The 20,819-nt window shown below is 46.2% G+C and overlaps 1 protein-coding gene across 2 annotated transcripts in view; it reads right to left on the bottom strand.

The window, feature by feature from the left end:
- Positions 1-20,819, bottom strand: part of MTHFSD (methenyltetrahydrofolate synthetase domain containing) — a 536,715-nt gene that overhangs the window by 264,681 nt on the left and 251,215 nt on the right. For both annotated transcript variants that reach the window (XM_069636557.1, XM_069636565.1), the window contains exon 5: positions 6,568-6,681. In XM_069636557.1, the coding sequence (XP_069492658.1) occupies positions 6,568-6,681 (114 nt within the window). The remainder of the gene's footprint in view (positions 1-6,567; positions 6,682-20,819) is intronic.

A 20,819-nucleotide genomic window follows, 5' to 3' on the forward strand; every position in this document is an offset into this window, starting at 1 on the left:
ATAAACCTCTGAGATTTTAGCACTATCAGTGGTGTAATCACCAGTGAGTTCAAAGATGAGCTGCGTATCATCAGCGTAATTTGTAAAGAAAACGCCGATGTGTTCCAGGAGTTCGCAGAGGCTTCTCAGATCTAGATTAAACAAGAGAGGTGACAGACTAGCTCCCTGCGGAGCTCCGTAATGGATGGGAGCGGCCTTGGAGAAATTGTCACCCCAATGTATTCTAGCACTCCGATCTTTGAGAAAGGATGATAACCAAGCCAAAGCCTTAGGGGAACAACCTACAATGTTGGCCAGTGCCTCCTGAAGGAGCTGGTGTTCCACCAAATCAAAGGCCGCGCTTAGATCGAGAAGCATGAGAATCCCTGTTTTGCCTTTATCTCTCAGGCCCAACATATGCGACTGGAGGTCCAGCATAGCAGAATCAGTGCTATGGGAGGCCCTAAAACCTGATTGTTGATTGTGCAACAGCTTCAGGTCTTCCACATGTTTTAGCAGTTGGTTTGTGGCAACTTTATCTTTATCTTTATGCTGACTTTAGGGCCATATTTCCCGCAGAGAAAACTTTCTTGGCCCAAGCGTTGTAACGTTTATCTCTGTCTGGGGGAATAGTCGGGTATGCGTTCTATTTAGAGGTTGATCTGGCAACTTGTACCACTAAACTTTCAGGAGTGGGATGCTTTGTCAAGTAACTGGGGTCACTACTGGACGCCCTGTATTTTGATGTTAATTTTGTATTCACTGCCGTAATCAATTCTAGCGTCTCCCAATGTGTACTTGCTCTCCTTTGCAAAGCAACATGAAAAGAAGAATAGGACCCTCCTGTGGTCCTTTATCTATGATGTCAGTTAGAACATCCTGTTTGTATATTGGTGAGGGTCTTTTCCACCCCATATATTCTACCAGCCTGGACATTAAATGTCTATAAGACCCTTCAGCATGGCAGTAGGGTCCGGTCTCCCAAAATCTAACTCTGGGGATGTATCTAGTCCACTTGCATTTTGTAGGGGCTCCTGTATGTTTTTTATCCTTGCTTCCTCTGAGATCAAAGGCTCAGGGACCCCAGGTGTTCCATACTGAAGACCAAAAGGTTGTGAATCTTCCAAAGGATGCTCTGATTCCTCATAAATCGAAGAGAGTGACTCAAAGAAGTCCTTTCCTGATAATGGTGTATACACTTTTTCTGTGATCCTATATTGCGTCGATGGTGGTGCCGAAATCTTCAACACAGTCGATGTCGAGTGCTTCGACACTTTTGGCATCGAGGACCTGTCATGGTCCGAATACGAGTTTTTCGGCATCAATGACTTCTGCCTCTAGGAAAATTTGTCTCGACTCGAGGGATCCTTCGACCGCTCTTGAGGAGATTTTTCTTTGCCTTTCGGGCCCGAGTGCAGACAGCTTATGCCCTTATTCTTTTTCTTGTCGAGTTTTCGACCTGGCCATAGCTTTCGTAGGTTTTCGAGGGGGTTCAAGGCCGCATTCTCGAAAACATGCATCATTTTTTTCAGAACTCCCACTCAGCTGGAGAGGCCGATTTCATCAGGCATTTAATCCGTTCTGGTGGGGGGGGTTTCATTGACTTGACGAAGACGGCAACCTATTGTGCCTTTTCCTCAAACGTCGTGAAGACGAGTGGTGAGAACCACTGCGTGATCTCGATCTCTGTCTTTTTACGACGAGGAGAAATATTTCTCGACTTGTCTGAAGACACTTTTTTCAACGGGGTCGTCGAAGGGCATTTTGACCTACCTGCCGCTAATCTTCCTCTTTGCTCTTTCAGGGCTTTCGCCATCATCGATAGGCAGGCCTTGCAGTTGAAAGGTAGCATGAGAGGAACCGAGGAACCACAGACACAATCGATGGGGGTCCGTAAGGGACATCTTCGCCACACAATCTTGGCACTTCTTAAACCCCGATCTCAGAGTCGAAGACGCCGACGATGCTATTTTAAAGAATTATACTCAAAGATTCTCGATAGGGAACCAAAGCGTACCGTATCCGAAGCGATAACATTCGCGGAAAAACTGAACTGAAGCCAAATGCCGTTGAACGTGCTTTATACCATCGATGACATTAACATCGAGACAGAGGCCTTTGAGGGACATCGAGCCGACCGACATCGACGCACGGCGCTGTCTGCTGGAAAAATATTCCGAAGCAGCTGAAGCTGGATATTGAAATATCATAAAATGAAGAACACGTGGGAGGATACAATCCATTTGAATCTTCAATACTTTGCACACAGATTGCTTTCTTCTGTATTCACTTCAACAATCTTTCCTTGACTGTCTCAGATAGGGCAGCCTCGGTCTAGGCACAGTTGTCGGACGACACAGTGAACCCACTACAGGTCACGCAACCGTAACCCTTGGCTTTCTTGCCCATACAGGTTTCCTTGTCATAACACCTGTGCTCCGATTCAGATTTACTTTGGTTTCTCTATGTCAGTCTATTGGCTTTGCCACAATATGTTTTCTTGCTTTTATACAATAAGATTCATTCTGTATCTTTCAGTATACAAGTCTTTCACACCTGCCTGTATTCTATTCGTAGGCTCAAAGTTTTCCTTTAGTTCGGTATTTAATAATGCTTAATTCATGTTCTTTGACATTTCCACTTGTTCATATAGTTCAACAAACCCCTTCACATTGGGTTAACTTTTCCGTTCCCATGAATTTACATATCCATTCATCCAGCAGTCACATCTGCCCCGTACTAGCCCCCAGGAGTACCCCGGTACAAGTGAATTCTCTGCCTCACTCACCAGTGCTTGGCAGCTCCTCTAGGACGGCTACCTTCTTCGTTCTCGGCTCTGCGCATACGTCTGTGTAACTTTGCGAGCAGCGCCTGCCTTCCAGGAGTCTCGCTGTGTGTTGCCGATAGCTCCGCCCATCACACGCGGACATTACCGGTGGCTTACAGCATGGGGTCTCTTCCATGCCTCTCAACTCCAGCTGGGAGCATCCGACCACAGAGGCTCAGAGAGTCTTGACTCCTTCACTACCCCCCCACCCCCGGTGCAGTCTCTCCTTGGTAAATGCGTGCGTCCTGGCCTCCAGACAGGACCTTCCTCGGCAGCCTCCACTCCAGCAGGATTTCTCCCCTCTCAGACCCGCAACTCTCAGCCCGGCGTCTCTCCTCCTGGTCTCCTTTTCCCAACTGATGGTTCCACCTTTTATGCTCCTGTGACCTGTTAACAGATGTTACGCTCTCCTGGCTCCCACAGGGGCGTCGGTCAGACCCAGACAGCTGCGGTCTCCACCCACGCGATGCGTAGTGCAGCGATGAATGACTGGAACTGCCCTCCTAATCTTGTCTGCTTAACCCGTAGAAGTATTCTCCTGAAAGTGGAGAGATGGATTTAGCCACTTGTGAATTCAAGTGATGGCACCCCCACAGTCCTCCCCAACTAATCACCTCCGAAATGCCCTCACAGGAATATCACCTTATATTCTTGAAAGATGAGCTCTCCATCCTGCGTGGATTTGCAGGGGCGCGTCGATTCCAGTTACTTCACTGGTTTGAAGGCTCGGGAGAGTTCCGGAGAGTATTGACTCTGAGGTTCCTGGTGAGGACAAGTAAGTATTAAGTTCATAGAGTTCAATATGTCCGATGTTCACTCTTGTTCCCCCCCTTCCTTTCTCGTCTTGCAGTTGGCTCGTGAAAAGATGCTCTTGTGGCAGCTGGTGACGCTCAGGTAAGAGTCTGTATTATCCGGCGCGGTCTGGTAAATGTTGCACGTGGAAAACGTGTTGTTTTGTCTCTCTTTACAGATGCGGCTCGTGAAAATATGGAGAGTCACAAAAGGATGCCTCCGGTGGTAAATCAGGTAAGTCTATGGTGGTAAGAATGATATTTGTTGGTTCCCTCGGCTCACCTTGTGGTTTTCTTTTGTCTCCTAGGTGTCGAAGTTCGGCGAAGAAATGATGGAGGCAACGCCGACCCGAAGGATGCTGTGAAGACTGGTGAGTATGGCGCGGCGCTGCAGCTGGAGGTGCGGCGCGTGCAGAAATGATGTTCTTTACAGGTCCAGAGACGAGATGGATCCAGAATCAGGTGTGGAATAGAAATAAGTTCGTTTTCTAACCTTGTCCCTTTCTTTCCTCTTTGTTTTAGGATTCGAGGCGGGCGTGGCAAAAGACTGGAGGCAGGCTGCAGGCACGGTGAGCGTTACGCTGCTGGATGCAGAATAACACGAAGCATGTGTTGCTGGTCGTGCGTGGTTTAAATAGCCTCAAAAGTAGTCCCAGGTAAGAAGTCCCTAGAACCACACCCGAGTAAAAAATTGTCCCTGCAGAAAAATAGTCCCTTTCAGGCTTCATGTTGGGTTGCAGTCATTTGCAGCATGGTCTGCCTGAGGTAAGTAATGACTATGAGCCTGGAGCCTTAGGCGCCAGGACTGAACCCAGATAGCCCCTAGCCAGGGCTGCTGAGGTTTTACTAAATGTCTAGATGCCTGCTCCCGGGGCTGATGGGCTTGGTCCGGATGCCTGGGGGTAGGCATCTTGACAACAGATTGCAGGTGCGAGCCCATCAATTCAATTGCCTGACTACTATTAATTTTGCTCTGGGGACATGCCTGACCCTTTCAATAGTTTCAAAGCCTCTTCCTCATCTCAGTACCGTAGTGGTGTAACTGAACGTTAGTGTACACTGCTCCCAGTCGCCTCTTCCTCGTCCCAGTACTGCAATGGTATGAATGAGGGGGAAACGGTTTACAAGAGCCTATAAAAGCAGGGGGAGGTTGATTTTCACAAGGAAAAGGGGCCCATCATGCCTCACCTACCCTTCCTCCACTCACCAAAGACCCTCCACCCAGGTGATCCTCCCTCACATCTCCACCCTCAGGGACAGGATCCAAAAGTGAAGGTCTTTCCCTGGCCTCCTGAGAAGAGGATGCAAGGAGAGTAGGTGTGGAAATGCCTTCAGGTTTTTCAACAGTACATGAACTGACACAACCCGCAATCCTGGGTGTTGTGGTCCTCGCCCAAGCAGTAGGGGCAAATCCAGTGCAGATCCGAGAGCGGCATCTGCTGGCCACAATCCGCACACAGCTTCAAGCCCATGGCCTTTGATGGAGTAGGCATGGCATCAGAGAAAAATAGAAAGCTCAATGAGTGGATTCCTCGAATAGCAAACAGGACTGAGGTCACAGAATGTGGCGCTGCTATATACAAAGAGCCCCAACGTCATGTCTGCCGCTGGGTGTGTAGAGTCATCAGGTGGAGCCAACATAAGAGTCGCAGTGCGCCCAACGGCGGCGGAAATGTTTCTGGAGAACAGCTGCGCTGGGAGAGGGGTATCGTAGATGAGCAATCCGTGGGAGGAAAGAATCCATGAGAAAAGAAAGCTGCAGTGACTGGAGCCGTAAGAGGTTGGTGCATATATTTTTTGATTTGCATTTTATTGACATTTATTAAGCACTTTTGCCAAGGCGCTGTACAACACAGAATAACATAAGTACAAAAAATAATTAAGTAATGAGTACAATGACAAACAGCAGCAGAAGCATTGCAAACAAGTCATGAAAGAGAGAAAATGGGCCTTCAGACGGGAGCGAAAGATGAGAGAGGGGGGAAGCACAGATGTCGGGTGGCAGTGAATTCCCATGCTTGGGAGCTAGAAGATAGAAGGAACGAAAATGCGAAGAAGCACAAGGAGGTCGAAGGGAAGACAAAAGATGAATATGCTGAGAGCAGAGAGAATGTGAGGGAGACAAGGGAAGCAAGATAGGGAGGTGCCAAACCATGAGAACACTTAGACGCTACAAAGAAAATGAAATGGAAGACGAGAGTCATAGGGGAGAAAAGAGATTGAAAGGAGAGACAGGGTAATAGAGGAGTGAGGAGAAATCAGGAAGAGAAGACGAACTGCAGAGTTGAAGACCGAGCGTAGAGGGGTGAGATGGGAGGAAGGAAGCCCGAAAAGCAGAGCAGAGCAATAATCATAGAAGTAATCAAATGTTTAGCTGCATAAGTAAGGATGAATCTTGCAGATATTGAAAACAGGATATAGAGGAAAGGGGAGTACAGGCACCGTTAAATAATAAAAAAACACAATCAGGGAAGTCAGTCTTTGAATTTTATCTGAACAGTCTACAAACAAAGGCAACAAAACCCATGAAATGCAATGTTTTTCCTCGGTTTACAATTTAATTTTGAACCATTACAAATTTGAAAGTGGTAGCTCGAACAAATTTCATAGGATTCCGAAAACATTTGAGTTTCAAAACATTGCTCGATTCCTTGGAAAAAGTTAGCCTTGTGCCCTTCCTTTTATAGGGCAAGTATGAGAAGATAGCTATACTGTGCGTAGCTCAGTCACTGATCTTGGCTTGAAAGATCAGTTACTATAGCTTATGTACACAGAAACACTACACTGACATTTGAAGACAAAAAATTAATATTGGTTGAGAATTAGAATATAGAGTAGACTTGCTTGATCATAGGTCACCCCTGCACTGCAAAATAAAAAAATATCATGTGCTAGGCAAAATCTTTCCTGCGTTAATACATACCAGTCCTAGCGTTGGGGGAAAAATAAAGTTTCAAAAACTCTACTCACCTGAGAAGTAGAACATATTCTCAGAATGTCCTTTGTCGCTCCTGGGGGCGGTATTATTTTATTGAAGAGGCCACTTCTAAGACGAGGCGTTGGAACCAACAAGGTTTTTCTTGCCTGATTAAAAAAAGTATCATTTGCAGCAAGGTGTAAATTTATTTCATTTTAGTAACAGTAAACTAACAAACAAATATGAAGGAAGCAGATTGTGTGTAATTATAAAAAAAAAAAAAAGATTTTGCCTTTGTGCATCACTGGAAGATCCTTTAAGTCTATGGGTAGTACCAGTTTCAACATCATAAAACAAGTTGCACAAATATTGATCACATAACTATTCAAGTTTGATTTAGGAGTCCCAAACCCACTCTCCCACCCCAAAATGTCCTCGCAGCTAATCACTTACACTTGGTCTGCCACTGGGAGCGAGAATTTGAAATAAAACTTGTTGATAACAATGTGTATACATCAAACTACCAAACGCAATTATTCCAAAAACAATAAATGTTTTGAAGTTTTCCACAGGTGATGTATCAAAGAAACGTACTGGCAATTTTGCAAAGAAAAAATCCGAAAAATTGCTAGGCCCGGTTACTACAAAGTAATTTTTGAGACCATGATGTTATGGTTGTTGTTCCCTCCTGTATGCTTTAACAGTGAGATTCGGAAATCTGATTTTAGTCAATAATGTTCATGACCAAGATTTCATATTTCCAATGTTGAGTCAACATTTTCTTTTTCCTCAAATCGGCAGACTCATTGTCATGCGCACAAAATACTTGTTAGCAGCATAGCCTCATTTAATGATGACGATCCAAACATCACAAGGGAATACAGAAGGGCTCCAGTTGACCAGCTTAGAGACCTCATTTTTAGAGTATGTTTTTGTTCTTTTTCTGTCTTTTTGGTTTGCTCTCTTCTCAGTAACTCCCAGTTTCTTGGTGTAACTCAGTGAGGGTACCTTTGCTGCCTAGAGGTGGTACTAGAACTAATGTACTCTTAACTGATGCCTATAGAGGAATGATTGTACTGATGGCCTCACAACAGCCCCCCCCCACATTGTGCAGATGATTTACTCTAAGTTATGTAGTCCCCATCATTAAAGGTTCCATGGTGTAAGACCTCCAAAGATTCGCAACAATGAAGTTATCCAAGAACCCATTACCAAACCAGCAAGCCTTGCAGATAGATGCTTGTAGCAAAGCACACAACCTTAAGTCCAGAATCAAAGACACAACCAGAATTAAGAGAATTGAAGAAGTTTCTCTAAAACTGCAAGCAGGTAGGCTTTCAATGCATAGAACAGCGTACTCCACTCAGGTGTGCAAAACATGCCCCAACCGCCAGAGCAAAATGTCAGCTAGCACCCTTTTCAATGACTGGACACAATGTAAGCAGCATTTGCTCATTAATGTGAACAAGAGATCTGATTTTACGTGGTAAAAAAGAATGTCAGACAAGGGCACTTAAGCTCATTGAAATAGCCATTTGAACAAGATCAGACCATTTTGTTCGAGTAGGGAAACCAAGGTCAGAATCCAGATATTCTGTTCCATTTTAATGTGTATATTTCGGAACACTCCCACATTAATCAAATGCGAAAACTGAAGAAGAGAAGGAAATTACTGACCAAATTCACATAATGGCCACATACACCCAGTTAAAAAAACTACCAAAGCTATATGTATAATGAAATCAGGACCAGACACGTTTGCTACAGACACACAGAGGTATCAGGCCAGGAGAATATTTCTCTCTTAATAACTTCCACAAGATCTAGGCATCAGTTTTTTGGACTGCGATATTCATTTACAACAACAACAATCCCGATTTCCTAACCAGAAACAGTGGGGCACTGTTTCTATTAGACCAAGTACACACGCAGCAGGGCACGAATAAATGTCACCTGGAAGCGCGGCAGTCCCAGAGTTCTATTGCTCCCACCCACCAGTATAGATCCATGGCTTAAATCAATAGTCAAATTGGTTAAATCGCAGGGGTTGCAAAGCAATTCATAGTGCTTGCAAGTTGCACCAAGAGCTAGTGAAAGGATGCATATAATGGTCATACAGATCTTGTGATTAGCAAGGCTATGTCACATCTAACCAATTCCTTTCGTGTAGTATGCAGGTGTTCACTTTGTTCATAAGCACTGTCACATTGGAGAGATAATCAAAAACAAGAGGATTGAGTGATTTACCCAGGGTCAAGCAGTTTTCCAAATGAAAAAGGATTAAAATCTGGATCTTCTGATTCCAAATACAGCAACTTCGTAGCTAAGCTGCAGCTGCCATGTTTTCACCACTGTCCAGTCCCCTAGATTTATTGTAGCATGACATTAGTGTTAGGTTTACTTCTATGTTAGTCCACATTTGGCAGCTCAGGAAATAGCCTTTGCCCCGTATGTGCCTATAGTTCCTATCCTTGAGAGTGGGCAAGTGCCTTTGGGAGAGTGGGCAGAGTGTTGGAATGTGTTTGGGGTAGTTGGCTGGATTGTGTCAGGAAATGTGAGGAGGTTGATGTGGTCTGGGGTCTCGGCTGGGTCTAGAATGGTTGGGATGTCCCAGAGGTAGGATTAATTGTGGGTTGGCTGGATACCTCACCAATACAATGTTTGAACACTGATTGTAAATATTACTTATAACGCATGAGCGGATTACGACTAATCAATACTTGTGGTCTTTTTTTATTATATTGCATTACGTCAAATTTGCTAATCCTCAGACTGCTATAATAATTGTGGATCTCTTCCATGCCAGTCAATACATAAATTCTGCTTGTTGGCCCTTATTTCAATTTGCATTTGTAGGACATTTTTACTAATCCCACCTAGCCTCATTGTTGCTCTGTGAGGTGTATGCGCTAGCTAGAAAAGTGTCTAAAATGGAGAGAGTGAGGGAGAAGCACTGTTAAACAAATGGCTATCTTTACTTGCTCAGTGACCCCATACTTCGTCTCAAAGTACTTCATAGTGATCAAAGATTTGTGGAAAATGATTTGCCTAGCAGAAGATTTTGCATGGCTGCTCAGGCCACACAACGTATAGATGCCTTTCTCCTCACATTGAGACAATCCACATTTCACACGAGTATTGGCACACGGAACAAACAAACACAGTAGGATCATACTATGGAGCCAGATTAAACAGAGAACAACTGGCAGCATACACCCCTCTGCCTTATTGACTGTGTACTTTTTTACCAGAACATCTGTGATAACAGTCACCAAGATCAATATTGCATGTGTTCAAACCACTAACATTCATACTGAGAACAAATCTATCCAGTCAGATACTGGACACCTTTTCATCCAGCTGCACTCTGAACAATGGACGTTGCACAATATGTTGAAGTTTTTGCTCAGTGATAAATGAATATCTCTAACCTAAGAACATATGCCATTTCTCATTAGCCCATATTGAGTTGGCCAATCGCAACTTCCCCAAACTTGTCCTGCCAGGAGATTCTTTATTCCCATTCCATGATCGGCAAAAAGCATAAACAAGTTAAGAACAACATACTTAAGGAGTTCCCTGAACAACTGGTAGTACTGACCTCTTTTACTATTTGAAACAAAGATTCATGCCTCAATCTTTTTAACAACCAAATACCCCCACTTTTTAAGTAGCAGTATTATATATAGTATGAGTGAGAAAATCAATGATCTGTTAATGACCCAATCTTTTTTTCTAAAATAGGTAATTAGAGCCTAATGCATATTTCCGTGACATTCAATCATGAGTCTGGGCTTCCATCTCGAATAAATTTACTGCCCCAAAACGACATCCAATCAAATCCTAAACCCCAATAGTAATTGGGCAGGAGTGTCGATATACATTACCTTTTACACCAAACAAAGAGAGCAACCTAACTCAGCCCCTGGCAGACATTGGATCTTCTCAGCATAGCCTTCCAGACCCCGATCACTGTGCTTCTGGCATGCTTACACAGGTTAATGCCGTCAATCATCTTATCGGGGTTATCACACAGACCCACTAGTATCATTCAAAGCATCCTCCAAGCTGGGCATCTATTATATTCATTGACGTCACCCATGTTCCTGACCAAACATCCATCTTCTTTCAAAGCCCAGAACCTGGTCATTATTTATTTATTTATTTATTTGAATTTGTAAAGCGCCCACTGCCCTCGAGCATCGTGGCGCTGTTAAGAATGCTTGCTTAGTTACATCAGTGAAGTTATCAACATACATACATAGATGATAGCTTCAGACAATTGCAGAAAGAGCATAACAGTGATCAGTGATTACATAGAATGGTGGGCAAGTATATGGTGTGTTTCTCTGAAAGACACAGGGGACCCCACACTTTGGATGGGAGTATTACTTTAAATTTGGATAACAGAAAGACATCCAAAGGAAACGATTCAAGAAATGTGGTATCAAGGATTTTATTAAACCTGATACTAATTTAATATATCAAACAAATCGTGATTAAATCTGCACTTGTGAAAACAATTTACATAGCAGGAAACAACTTTTATTAAAAAGAACACATCTATATAATAAAATTCATCTTATTCACTCATCCAAGCATACAACCTCATCCATCCATTAGACAAACCACTCATACTAAACACCAATCAATATACAATGTAAAATCTATAAGAAAATTCATCACAGTTAATTCATCTGAAATATTTATAGAAAGAGTATGAAATCAGAGCCACAACAGGTAACATCAGTGGCATAAGCGATTGAGATGGGTCCCAGAATTTTTTGACCACGACCTCATCTTAGTCCAAACTCAACCGGTTTCGACGTATATACTTTAGTGTAGTGACGTCTTCATCAGGAGTAACAAAAGTATATTCTGGTGTATTCAGAGAACATGGGTCTATTCGAATAGTTGATGTTGTTTATCTTTTAAGATACCGTGAGGTAAGTGCTCTCTTCTGACATTTTGCAAAACTTCTGAGCCACCTGTCATTTGCGGCTTGAGCACGGTTAACTGAGTCAAGTTTTAGCGTTCTAAAGATGGTAGGGATTCCGGCATGGATAGGCAGCAAAGTTATTGTTTCATAGATATTATCGCCGTAATCGGCAGATTTCCGAGTGCGAGTATAATGGTGGACGCCGTCGGGCAGGTCTGCTGCCAGCCACATCTTACATGGCGGCAGCTACATAAAGTTGCATGGTCAGCTTAGGTGGGCAAGAGCATGGTGCCAGCCACATGTTGCATGGCGGCAGCTACAAACAGTTGCAGGGTCAAGAATAGAATGCATACATTAGTGCTACCTAACGGTTGAATGGCGCTGTTAAGAATGCTTCCTTAGTTACATCAGTTCAGTTAGAAGGCATACATACATAGCTGATAACTTCAGACAATTACAGTAAAATCATAACAGTTATTACATAGATTGGTGGGCAAGTATATGGCGCCAGCCACATCTTACATGGCGGCAGCTACATAAAGTTGCAAGGTCATCTACGGTGGGCAAGAGCATGGTGCCAGCCACATGTTGCATGGCGGCAGCTACAAACAGTTGCGGGTCAAGAATAGTATGCATACATTATTGCTACCTAAGGGTTGAAAGGCGGCAGCATCTCATGAATGCGTGGTCATGTTCAATGGGCAAGTGCGTGGTGACCGGCACAGATACATAGGAGAGAAGCTATAGATAGGTGCTTGGTTGGTTTCATACATAGAATAGCATGGGGCCAGTCCCTTATTGGACAGTGGCAAGTGCATACTATTACATAGGTTTAAATCAACGGGCACTAGCCTAGAGCAAATCTCATGAAATGGCGGGCAACTACATACACTTACTGGGGTGGGAGGAGAAGGGAGGGAGGAAAGACTAGGGGGTAGGTGAAGGGGGTGGGGACAAACATGGGCAGGCGGGGGGATGGAGAGAGGGGACCTGAAGGGGGGAAAAGAGGGGTGGGGTGGGGGGTGGGGGGGTAAGACTTACAGGGAGCAGCAGGGGGAGTTTGAGATGTACGGGGGCAGCGGAGGGGGTGGCGGGCATTCACTCACGCTGTGACTGGTGGAGGGGGTGGGGGGCATTCATTCATGCTGTGACCAGGGTGAGGGGGAGGGGGGCATACACTCACACTGGCGACCAAGGGGAGGGGGTGGGGGCATAGACTCACAGTGGTGACCAAGGGGAGGGGGTGGGGGGCGTATACTCACACTGGCGACCAAGGGGAGGGGGTGGGGGGCATTCACTCACGTTGTGAAAAGGGGGAGGGGGACATACACTCACACTGACGACAAAGGGGAGGGGGTGGGGGGCATTCACTCACGCTGTGACTAGGGGAGGGGGTGGGGTGCATTCATTCGTGCTGTGACCAGTGGGAGGGGGTGGTGGGGCATACACACACTGGTGACCAAGGGGAGGGGGTGGGGGGCAATCATTCATGCTGTGACCAAGGGGAGAGGGTGGGGGCATTCATTCGTGCTGATACCAGGGGAAGGGGGGCATTCACTCAGGTTGTGACCAAGGGGAGGGGGTGGGGGGCATTCACTCACACTAGCGACCAAGGGGAGGGGGTTGGGGGCATTCGTTCTTGCTGAGACCAGGGGGAGGGAGGCATTTACACAATGCTGTGAACAAGGGGAGGTGGTGGGGGGCATTCACTGACACTGGCGACCAAGGGGAGGGGGTGGGGGGCATTCATTCGTGCTGAGACCAGGGGGAGGGGGTGGGGGACATGTACTCACACTAGCGACCAAGGGGAGGGGAGTATAAGGCGTATGATGATCGTTGGCAGCTGGATGTGGGTTCAGTCCACGACTCTCAACAGCTGTAGTCCTGCTTCAGTTGTGTATTAGGCTGCAGGATGGTGAAGAGTCTGTGGGTAGGCCAGTGGGGATGGTGCGGCGTGTGCTCCCAGACAGAAATGGTATTTTGGGTAACACGAGCATCCGCAGACCAAGCGGCACGACACCCGCCCACAGAATGCCAAAGCAGAGGTGTCTGAGCTGTCAGGTGTGAGCTTGGCACAAAGAGTATAAACCCGGGGGCAGCGGGTTGGCAGGGGCCGCAATCGCCAGGAGGCGCTGCTCGAATCAGGCTCGAATCAGGCTCTGAGTTGTCTAGTTGATGCGCAATGGAGTGGGATCAGCCCAGTGTTGCTCAATGGTGCGGGAAAACGAAGCACGGCCTCTGCTCTCCAACAAGTCTCTAGTGCAGCAGTAGGATCAGGTGGTGGGTGCGCTGGCGCAGCACAAGGTATTGCGAGCAGGGGGACCCCGTACCTTATATGGTGATAAGGAATGGCACAGCGCCTCTCCGTTCCGTCCCGTCGTGTAGCAGCTGGGCCGCAGTTGTGGTCCACAACGTGATAGCGGGTCAATCAGGGGGGGTCTGCTCAAGTTGTGGGGGCCCCAGAGGCTAGTAGCGCAGAGGTGGCGGGGCCCGGGAGATGTGGAATGTACCGTCCACTAGATCCGGAGACGCAGCCCTGAGGCAGCAAGATGCATGCAGGACCTTGGTTAAGTCAGGCAACGGGAGAGGGTCGCCTTAGGATGTCCACAAAGAAGGCCATGCCACGGGAGATCGGGGATTTCCCAATTCAGCCTCAGTTGTACGATGTGGCCTCAGACAAAGGCGCGCTGCCTCAGGAAGTAGCCGCCCCTCCCCCCGCTGGGCCCAGGAGCCTTGACACACTGGTAGTCAGGGGACCGCTCACTGTGTAAGTGCGGTGCGGGCCGTCAGGAGGGGGTAAGGCAGAGATTCGGTAGCCCAGTATATCTCTGCAGCAGGTCCGGGGGGGGCGTATCGTGCTCACAGACTGCAGTCGCTGCAGGACCCAGCCCACCCGGAGGTCCGCTCAACCGTAATGGAACTGCAGGTGCACCCGTGCAGACACTCTGGTGACGGCTGGTTCTCCGTCAGCACTGGGGGGTAAAGGCAGCATTCGCTGACACCCTCCCTAGTAAGCCGTATGTCACAGGTCTGCAGTGCTAGTGACCTTTATCTCCTTCCCACCCGGCACTGCCTCGATGGGTTAGCTTCTTACCCCGGACCCTCGGGCGATCACTTTAGGGCCATACGTTGCACAGCGCTGGCACGGCCCATCTGATGTGGCCAAGAGTTCTGTGTGCATTGCGCAGCTAGGAATCGGAACTTCGGTGTTAGTTTTCTCGATGAAAACAAATCCGATTTTCGTCCAATTATCGCTCAAGTGATGATGGGCACCTTCAGCTGCCAAAGTCTGGTGGTCTCTGTGGTGGGGGTTCCAGTAGCGGGGGCTCGAGCCACTTTTCGCGGCTGCTGAACGAAGCTCACACGGAGGAGAGGCTGCTCTTCCGTGTGCCCCCTGGTGGTGGAGAGCGAAGGTCTCATAGAAGGTACCTTACATTGTGCATTTCCCACTAGGCCTGTACACCGAGACTTTAGGCACTATAAATGTGCATTACGCACGTAAAAACAAAACTAATATTAAAGATCTACTAGAGTCACAAAATCTAGCATGCTTTGCTCTCACAAAAATGTGTTTTTCACCTGACTTTGCCACACTGGACATCCTCATCTCCAAAGACTTCAGAATACCAATCAAGAACAACACTCATGAAACAGGAGGAGAATTAGCATGGATCCATGACATGAGCATTTAGTTCTCACCAATAGACAGTGGCACATGCCGCTCACTTGAACTCCTGACAATCAAATGCAACTTTCTGGTCCGCAGGAGCATCCTGGTCATAATGTCTTTCCATCCCCTATATTATTGTCTATGCTGCATCCTTAGCTGCACAATAAAATGGATGGACGTGATCTCAGCAACGGCCAGTGTGTTGGACAAGAGCTTGTTGAATGGTGAATTCAACACTGGCTAGAAGACCCATGTAATACCCAGCATAGTACTCATGAATGACATGAGCCATCTCTGCTGTACCCAAATGATCCAGTACCTCACCTTTACTTGTAGCTGCTCCATAACAAATATTTAGATCACCTGTCTGTTTTGATCTGACTAATGTGTCAAGGTCTCAAGGGCCCCACCAGAAAACAGAGGTTGGGGAACTATGTGGTTAGAGTTAGCCAACCACACCATGATGCAACTATGCAGGCGATAAGTGGGGACCCCTAAAGAGCTCGCCAGTCCACACAAGGATGGAAAAAAAAAAAAAAATCAGGGAGGGAAGAGGAAAATATGCTACTGCCCAATGTCCACAAATGCTCAGAGGGGGTTTCACAGCACAATGTATGTTCAAAATACAAAGCCTGAAATGGATTGTGGGATAGGAGTCTAATGCAAAGCACAAGACAGAGGCAGAAATGTTGGTTAGATGCCATTTCGGGAGAGGTAGAAAGGCTTGTGTAGTAAGGACCAGTACGGCAAGGCATAAAATAACCGATATACGCATCGCAATTCACTAGACAAGAATGATGAATTGCTTTTCATTTTATAAATCATGTTGTACTAACTGTATGTAATTTCAGAGAAGGTGAGCATTGATTTTTATTATTTTACCAAGCTCCAGGACAGTACAGGGCCTATACAAAGGACAGCAGAGATCCAAGCTGCAGGCTAACCCCAAAGTTCACTTTTAATGAGAACCTTTGGCTGATGCAAACAGCAGATACATGTGACTGTGTGGGAGCTTGTCTGTCTTCCACTGTAAATATTGGGAGGGATGCAGGATGGTACTAAACAAGTTAGCCCTTTCTCTGATCTGTCATTGTTTTCACCTCTTCCCCAGCATTTTTCTATTTCATAATTTGTTTGCTCACTTTTGCACCCTTAAAGGTCTACCCCCTTTTTTTGTTCACTTTGCTCTCATGTATCCACCGACCCTATAACTTTCTCTCTTGCCCATATCCCCTCATCACTTTCGAGAGGCTCTTCTTTCATGTATTTCTTTCTCACACATCTTACTTCCTAAATCAATTGTCTAATTCCCCTCTCTTCACTGTTCACCTTTGTTGAGCTCTATATTCCACTCAGACTGCAATCGCCTTAAACATGATAGGTTTTAATGTGCACATGCAAAAGGCTTTTGTGTCATGCATCTGAAAGGATGTGAAAGGCTGAGCGTGCACATGTGCCTTTTTGGTGTGCATGCATGTGAAAGGCGACAGTTATTTATGCCTGAAAAGCTATGCTGCATATGAAAGGCTAGGTGTGCACATGTAAGGCTGAGGTCTGTGTGCATGTGAAAGTCTGCATTACTCATGCAAAGCTGCAGTGGCATGGTATGTGTTGCTGTGGGTATTGTACATGTTACCCTTTGGACACCATCTTAATTCAATGACCGCACCAAAAACTAAGATTAAAGTTAACCCATCTATTACCAGGTTCTATAGTCCGAACCAAGCATGCAAAACGTATGCTAGTTTTTTTTAATTAATGCACATGCCATGTGATGGGAACTTGATATGCATGCTGGTATTAAAGTCATGACAAACGTGAACTTTGCTTTCCATGAAAAGTTTCCAGGTTTATAATTTAAGTGGCTGTGCAATACATGAAGCCTCCCCTAATTTGCATATGTATTGACATCGCTCGAAGCGATATCACAGAAAATGAGCTCATATGTAGCCTTGGCTACTAAAGGTGATGATGGTAAATTTCATTACAAAACGTTTTTATAAGTAAACCAAGAGACAAATAACGTTGCTTTGCAGATTAAGTGGCATTATCATTATTATATATGAAGCAGTACCTTGAGTGAGCTTTTTTTGTGTAGCATACACATGTCAACTGAATGGCTTGTGGGCACTTCTATGAGATCAAATGATTTGCCAAGGATCACACACTTTAGTTAATTGTGAAGCCGGGATTTGAGACCAATCTGCAACATAAGGCCCTTAACCAAATATCTTCCCAGCTTTAGTTGGTAGAAATAGTACTTTGGTTTTAAATAATGCTCTGTTTTGTAGAGATGTTTTGAAACTTACAATTTTGTAGAGATGTTTTGAAACTTACAAAAAAATCAACATCCAAGCTGAAAAATATATAAATCCATGTCGAGAACAAACACCATGGTCGTAGCTTTATTTACTAATTCTTGAAAGGAAAATTACAAGAATGAAAAGTAATGTTAAGCTAAAAAATATCCTATGAGTTTCGTAAATGTACGTTTAAGACTTTGGGCCTCATTACACGGAAGGCGGTAATGGTTAACGGCCACCGTTAATGGTAACGGTGACCGTTAACCATTACCGCCTTACTACGAGGTCCCTTAGCGGGTTGGTGCTTTAACGCCTGCCTTTTGCAGGCGTTAAAAACCAACCCGCTAAGGGACCTCGGAGCTAATTACGGCACCGAAAAATTGCGGTGCCGTAATTAGCGCCTTCCCCATTCCCATAGAGCCCTATGGGGCAGAAATGGGAATGGGGAAGGGCAATGGCGGAAGGGGGATTTACCGCCCCACCAACCTTGGAATGGGGCGGTAAATCCCCTTTCCGCCAAGGCGGTGCCCGTAATTTACCGGCATGGTCCAGGGTGCTAATAGCACCCTGGATCACCGCCTTCCGTGTAATGAGGCCCATAGACACACATAAAAAAGGTATTGCATGATAAGGTCACCTTCTTGTAGTCATTGTATGACAGACTCATGCTCGCTACTGCATATCATGTGATGAGAATGTAAACGCTTGACTGAAACAATGGTTCATCAATGAACCACCATTAATAAGGAGCATACCATTTAAAGGCTCTGCCGACAGATAAGTGTGTGTTTATTTTATTTATTTTTACATTTGTATAGCGCACTAAGCCCAAGAGGATCAAGGCACTGTTGCATGACAAGTTACTTAGAAATGTACAGACATTGGGATAAGCACAGTGTAATGGTTATTCAGTCAAAGTTACTGTAGTTTCGAAGTTCAGACCAGGTAAAGGGCCTGTGTCCAGAATTCAGGCAAACAGTAGTGTTTTTAGATCTCTTCGGAAAATCCAGTAGCAGAGTTCAGCACGTAGGGTCAGAGAGAGGAGGTTCCAGTGTTTGCAAGCTGCGGCTGGGAAACTGGAGCCTCCAGCTTTGGTCTTCTTGAATTTAGGCGGAGTGATGCGGTTGGCGCAGGCAGCTGTGGGAATTGTTGACCATTGTTGACTTTTTACGAGGCACTAGTAGGAAGCCCTGTTGAATTTGCAAGGGTAGCGGTGTCTCGTCACATGTCCAACATACGGCATCCTAATTATAGCACCAGTGGTGAAACAAGCCTGTGAGGTCCCTAGGCCCTCTGCTGCCGTACAAGGTAAACCTGTCTTGGATTGGCCCCGATTGAAAGTATGGATATACAAATTTGCTAATCATATCAGTTGAACTGCTAATCAAAATATTTTTATTTAGCAGTCTCGACTAATCAATTTTGCAAGACTAATTTATGCCTTGTAAGGAATGTCAAAATATGTTGGTCTTTTGGAACATCAGATATCTAAAAATATGCAAATACTAAGCAAGTGATGTATGGAAATGTATAGAACCATGTTAGGAAAGATTTCGTAATTGTAGGTAATTTTCCTTCCATGTGGCAACCCCTAAACTTTTTGCTGTTGTTTTTCACCTTGTTCTTGACTTTGCCAGAGAAGTGCAGCCTTCTGCCGCACTCCTCTGGGCTTTCGCTCCTTCTTACGGGGAAACTGACATGCCCTTAAGACAGTCAGTACCGGGGAACGCTGTTTCCCGTAGTTTCTTTTATCATGTTGCGGCTTTAGTGCAACATGACACAAGAGGGCACTGTAAGCTAAGTTACAGCTCTCTTGGGTCTCTAGCCTTCTACAGGCCCTAGATACTCGTTTAGGATGGTATTTGATCGGTGCAAGTCATTCAGGGACTGGAATGGTGGCAGCGATCGTTTTTGTGTATTTTGAGCTCCTTTTGGCGTTCTTAGCGCGTTTCTCGCGCTGAACCCAAAATGGTGGCCTGGCTCCCAAAATGGCCAGACCACGAGGCTCCTTTGTCCTGTCCACTGACCGTCTTGCTCCCTTCACCTTCCCCAGGTCGAGCCGACCCGGGGCCTTCCTTATTTGGGCATGTACTTTCCCGCGAAACCTGGTTGCTTTCGCGGGCTTCTACATGTCTTTTGTGTGCCTCCAGGGTGTGGGCTGGGATGTCTGGTCCCAATACACATCCTGGGTGCCAGAGAGTCTAGGGTGGTGTGAATGCCTGGGACCACCGTGGTCCGTGATTGGTCCACGTATGGTGTGTGTGTTGATGAGCGGATCTCCCATTGGCTCCCCTCCGTTTTGGCGCGAAGGGAACCGTGGATAAGAGGGGGCTGGAAACACCACTACCATGTCGATCTCCTGAGTTCTCACGAACGAAGGAATACAGGAGCCAAGTATCCTGCAACCAAGAGGCTGGACCGAGGAATCGCTGGTGACCCGCTGAAGGACTCCTCCTTTGCACTGCTGTCGTCCTGTGAAACCCTTTCCTCCTTTGATCGAACCAGAAGGCCTGTACTGGTGCTTCGACCTTTGGAATAGCAGGAACAGCTATTCTCGGCGACTTCATCATCTCCTGCCAGTAAGCCTTCGGAAGCGTCTCTGGGCCATCCAGTTGACTGACCAGCTTACACGGGAGTCCTGCTCTGTAACCGCCGCCAGGTTGTGTTGTATTTCGAGTCCTGGTCACTCTCACACGCTTCGTACACTTGGCGTTCCCAAGTCTGAAGTGAGTAGTGTACATTTGGCTCGGATACACACGGCCGCTCCGTTGCCCTGCTGTGGTGACAAAACTGTGCAGGTTTCTTCGATTGGGACGTCTTTTTTCTCTACACGACGACGAGGCATTCCCGGCTCTTCTGAACCTGCCAGCTGCTGAAACTAAGGTGGAGAAGCCTGGGTCTGCTTGCATCGGGGACAGGTGAGTAGTATAGCTAGGATCTGGTCGCCCTCCTGCAGTAGCCCATTGCTTTTCCCCGCTCTGTAAAAACAGCACCCTTTTGTCCGTACTCGCGCTCTGCTTCTGCTCACTGTGGAGGCTGCGCTTGAGTCGCGGAACCTGTTCTTCTTCTGTTGTGCACTAACCCGAACTGCCTGACTTCCTCCGAAGAGCTTCTCCTTTTGCCCGTTGGCACCAGCGTGTGCAGGTACTTTGAGCACAAGGCTCTACTCTTCGCAGGGCTCGGACTTCCATCTAGTTAGGTGCCTCGGAAGGCGAACTGAGTCTAAAGCATTATCGCACTGCCTGTTTTCCTTCCCTTGCAGGTGGACTACACATTTCGTGCATATAACGCTTGCGACTGTCGTATTTGTATATATATTGTGTTGATATGGTATGTGTTGGCTTAATATTGTGATATTGTGATTTTCTCGCCACGGTCATTATTTTAAAGGCC

The sequence above is a fragment of the Ambystoma mexicanum genome, chromosome 1q (assembly GCF_040938575.1).
Source record: "Ambystoma mexicanum isolate Mex_15411 chromosome 1q, UKY_AmexF1_1, whole genome shotgun sequence".
NCBI lineage: Eukaryota > Metazoa > Chordata > Amphibia > Caudata > Ambystomatidae > Ambystoma > Ambystoma mexicanum.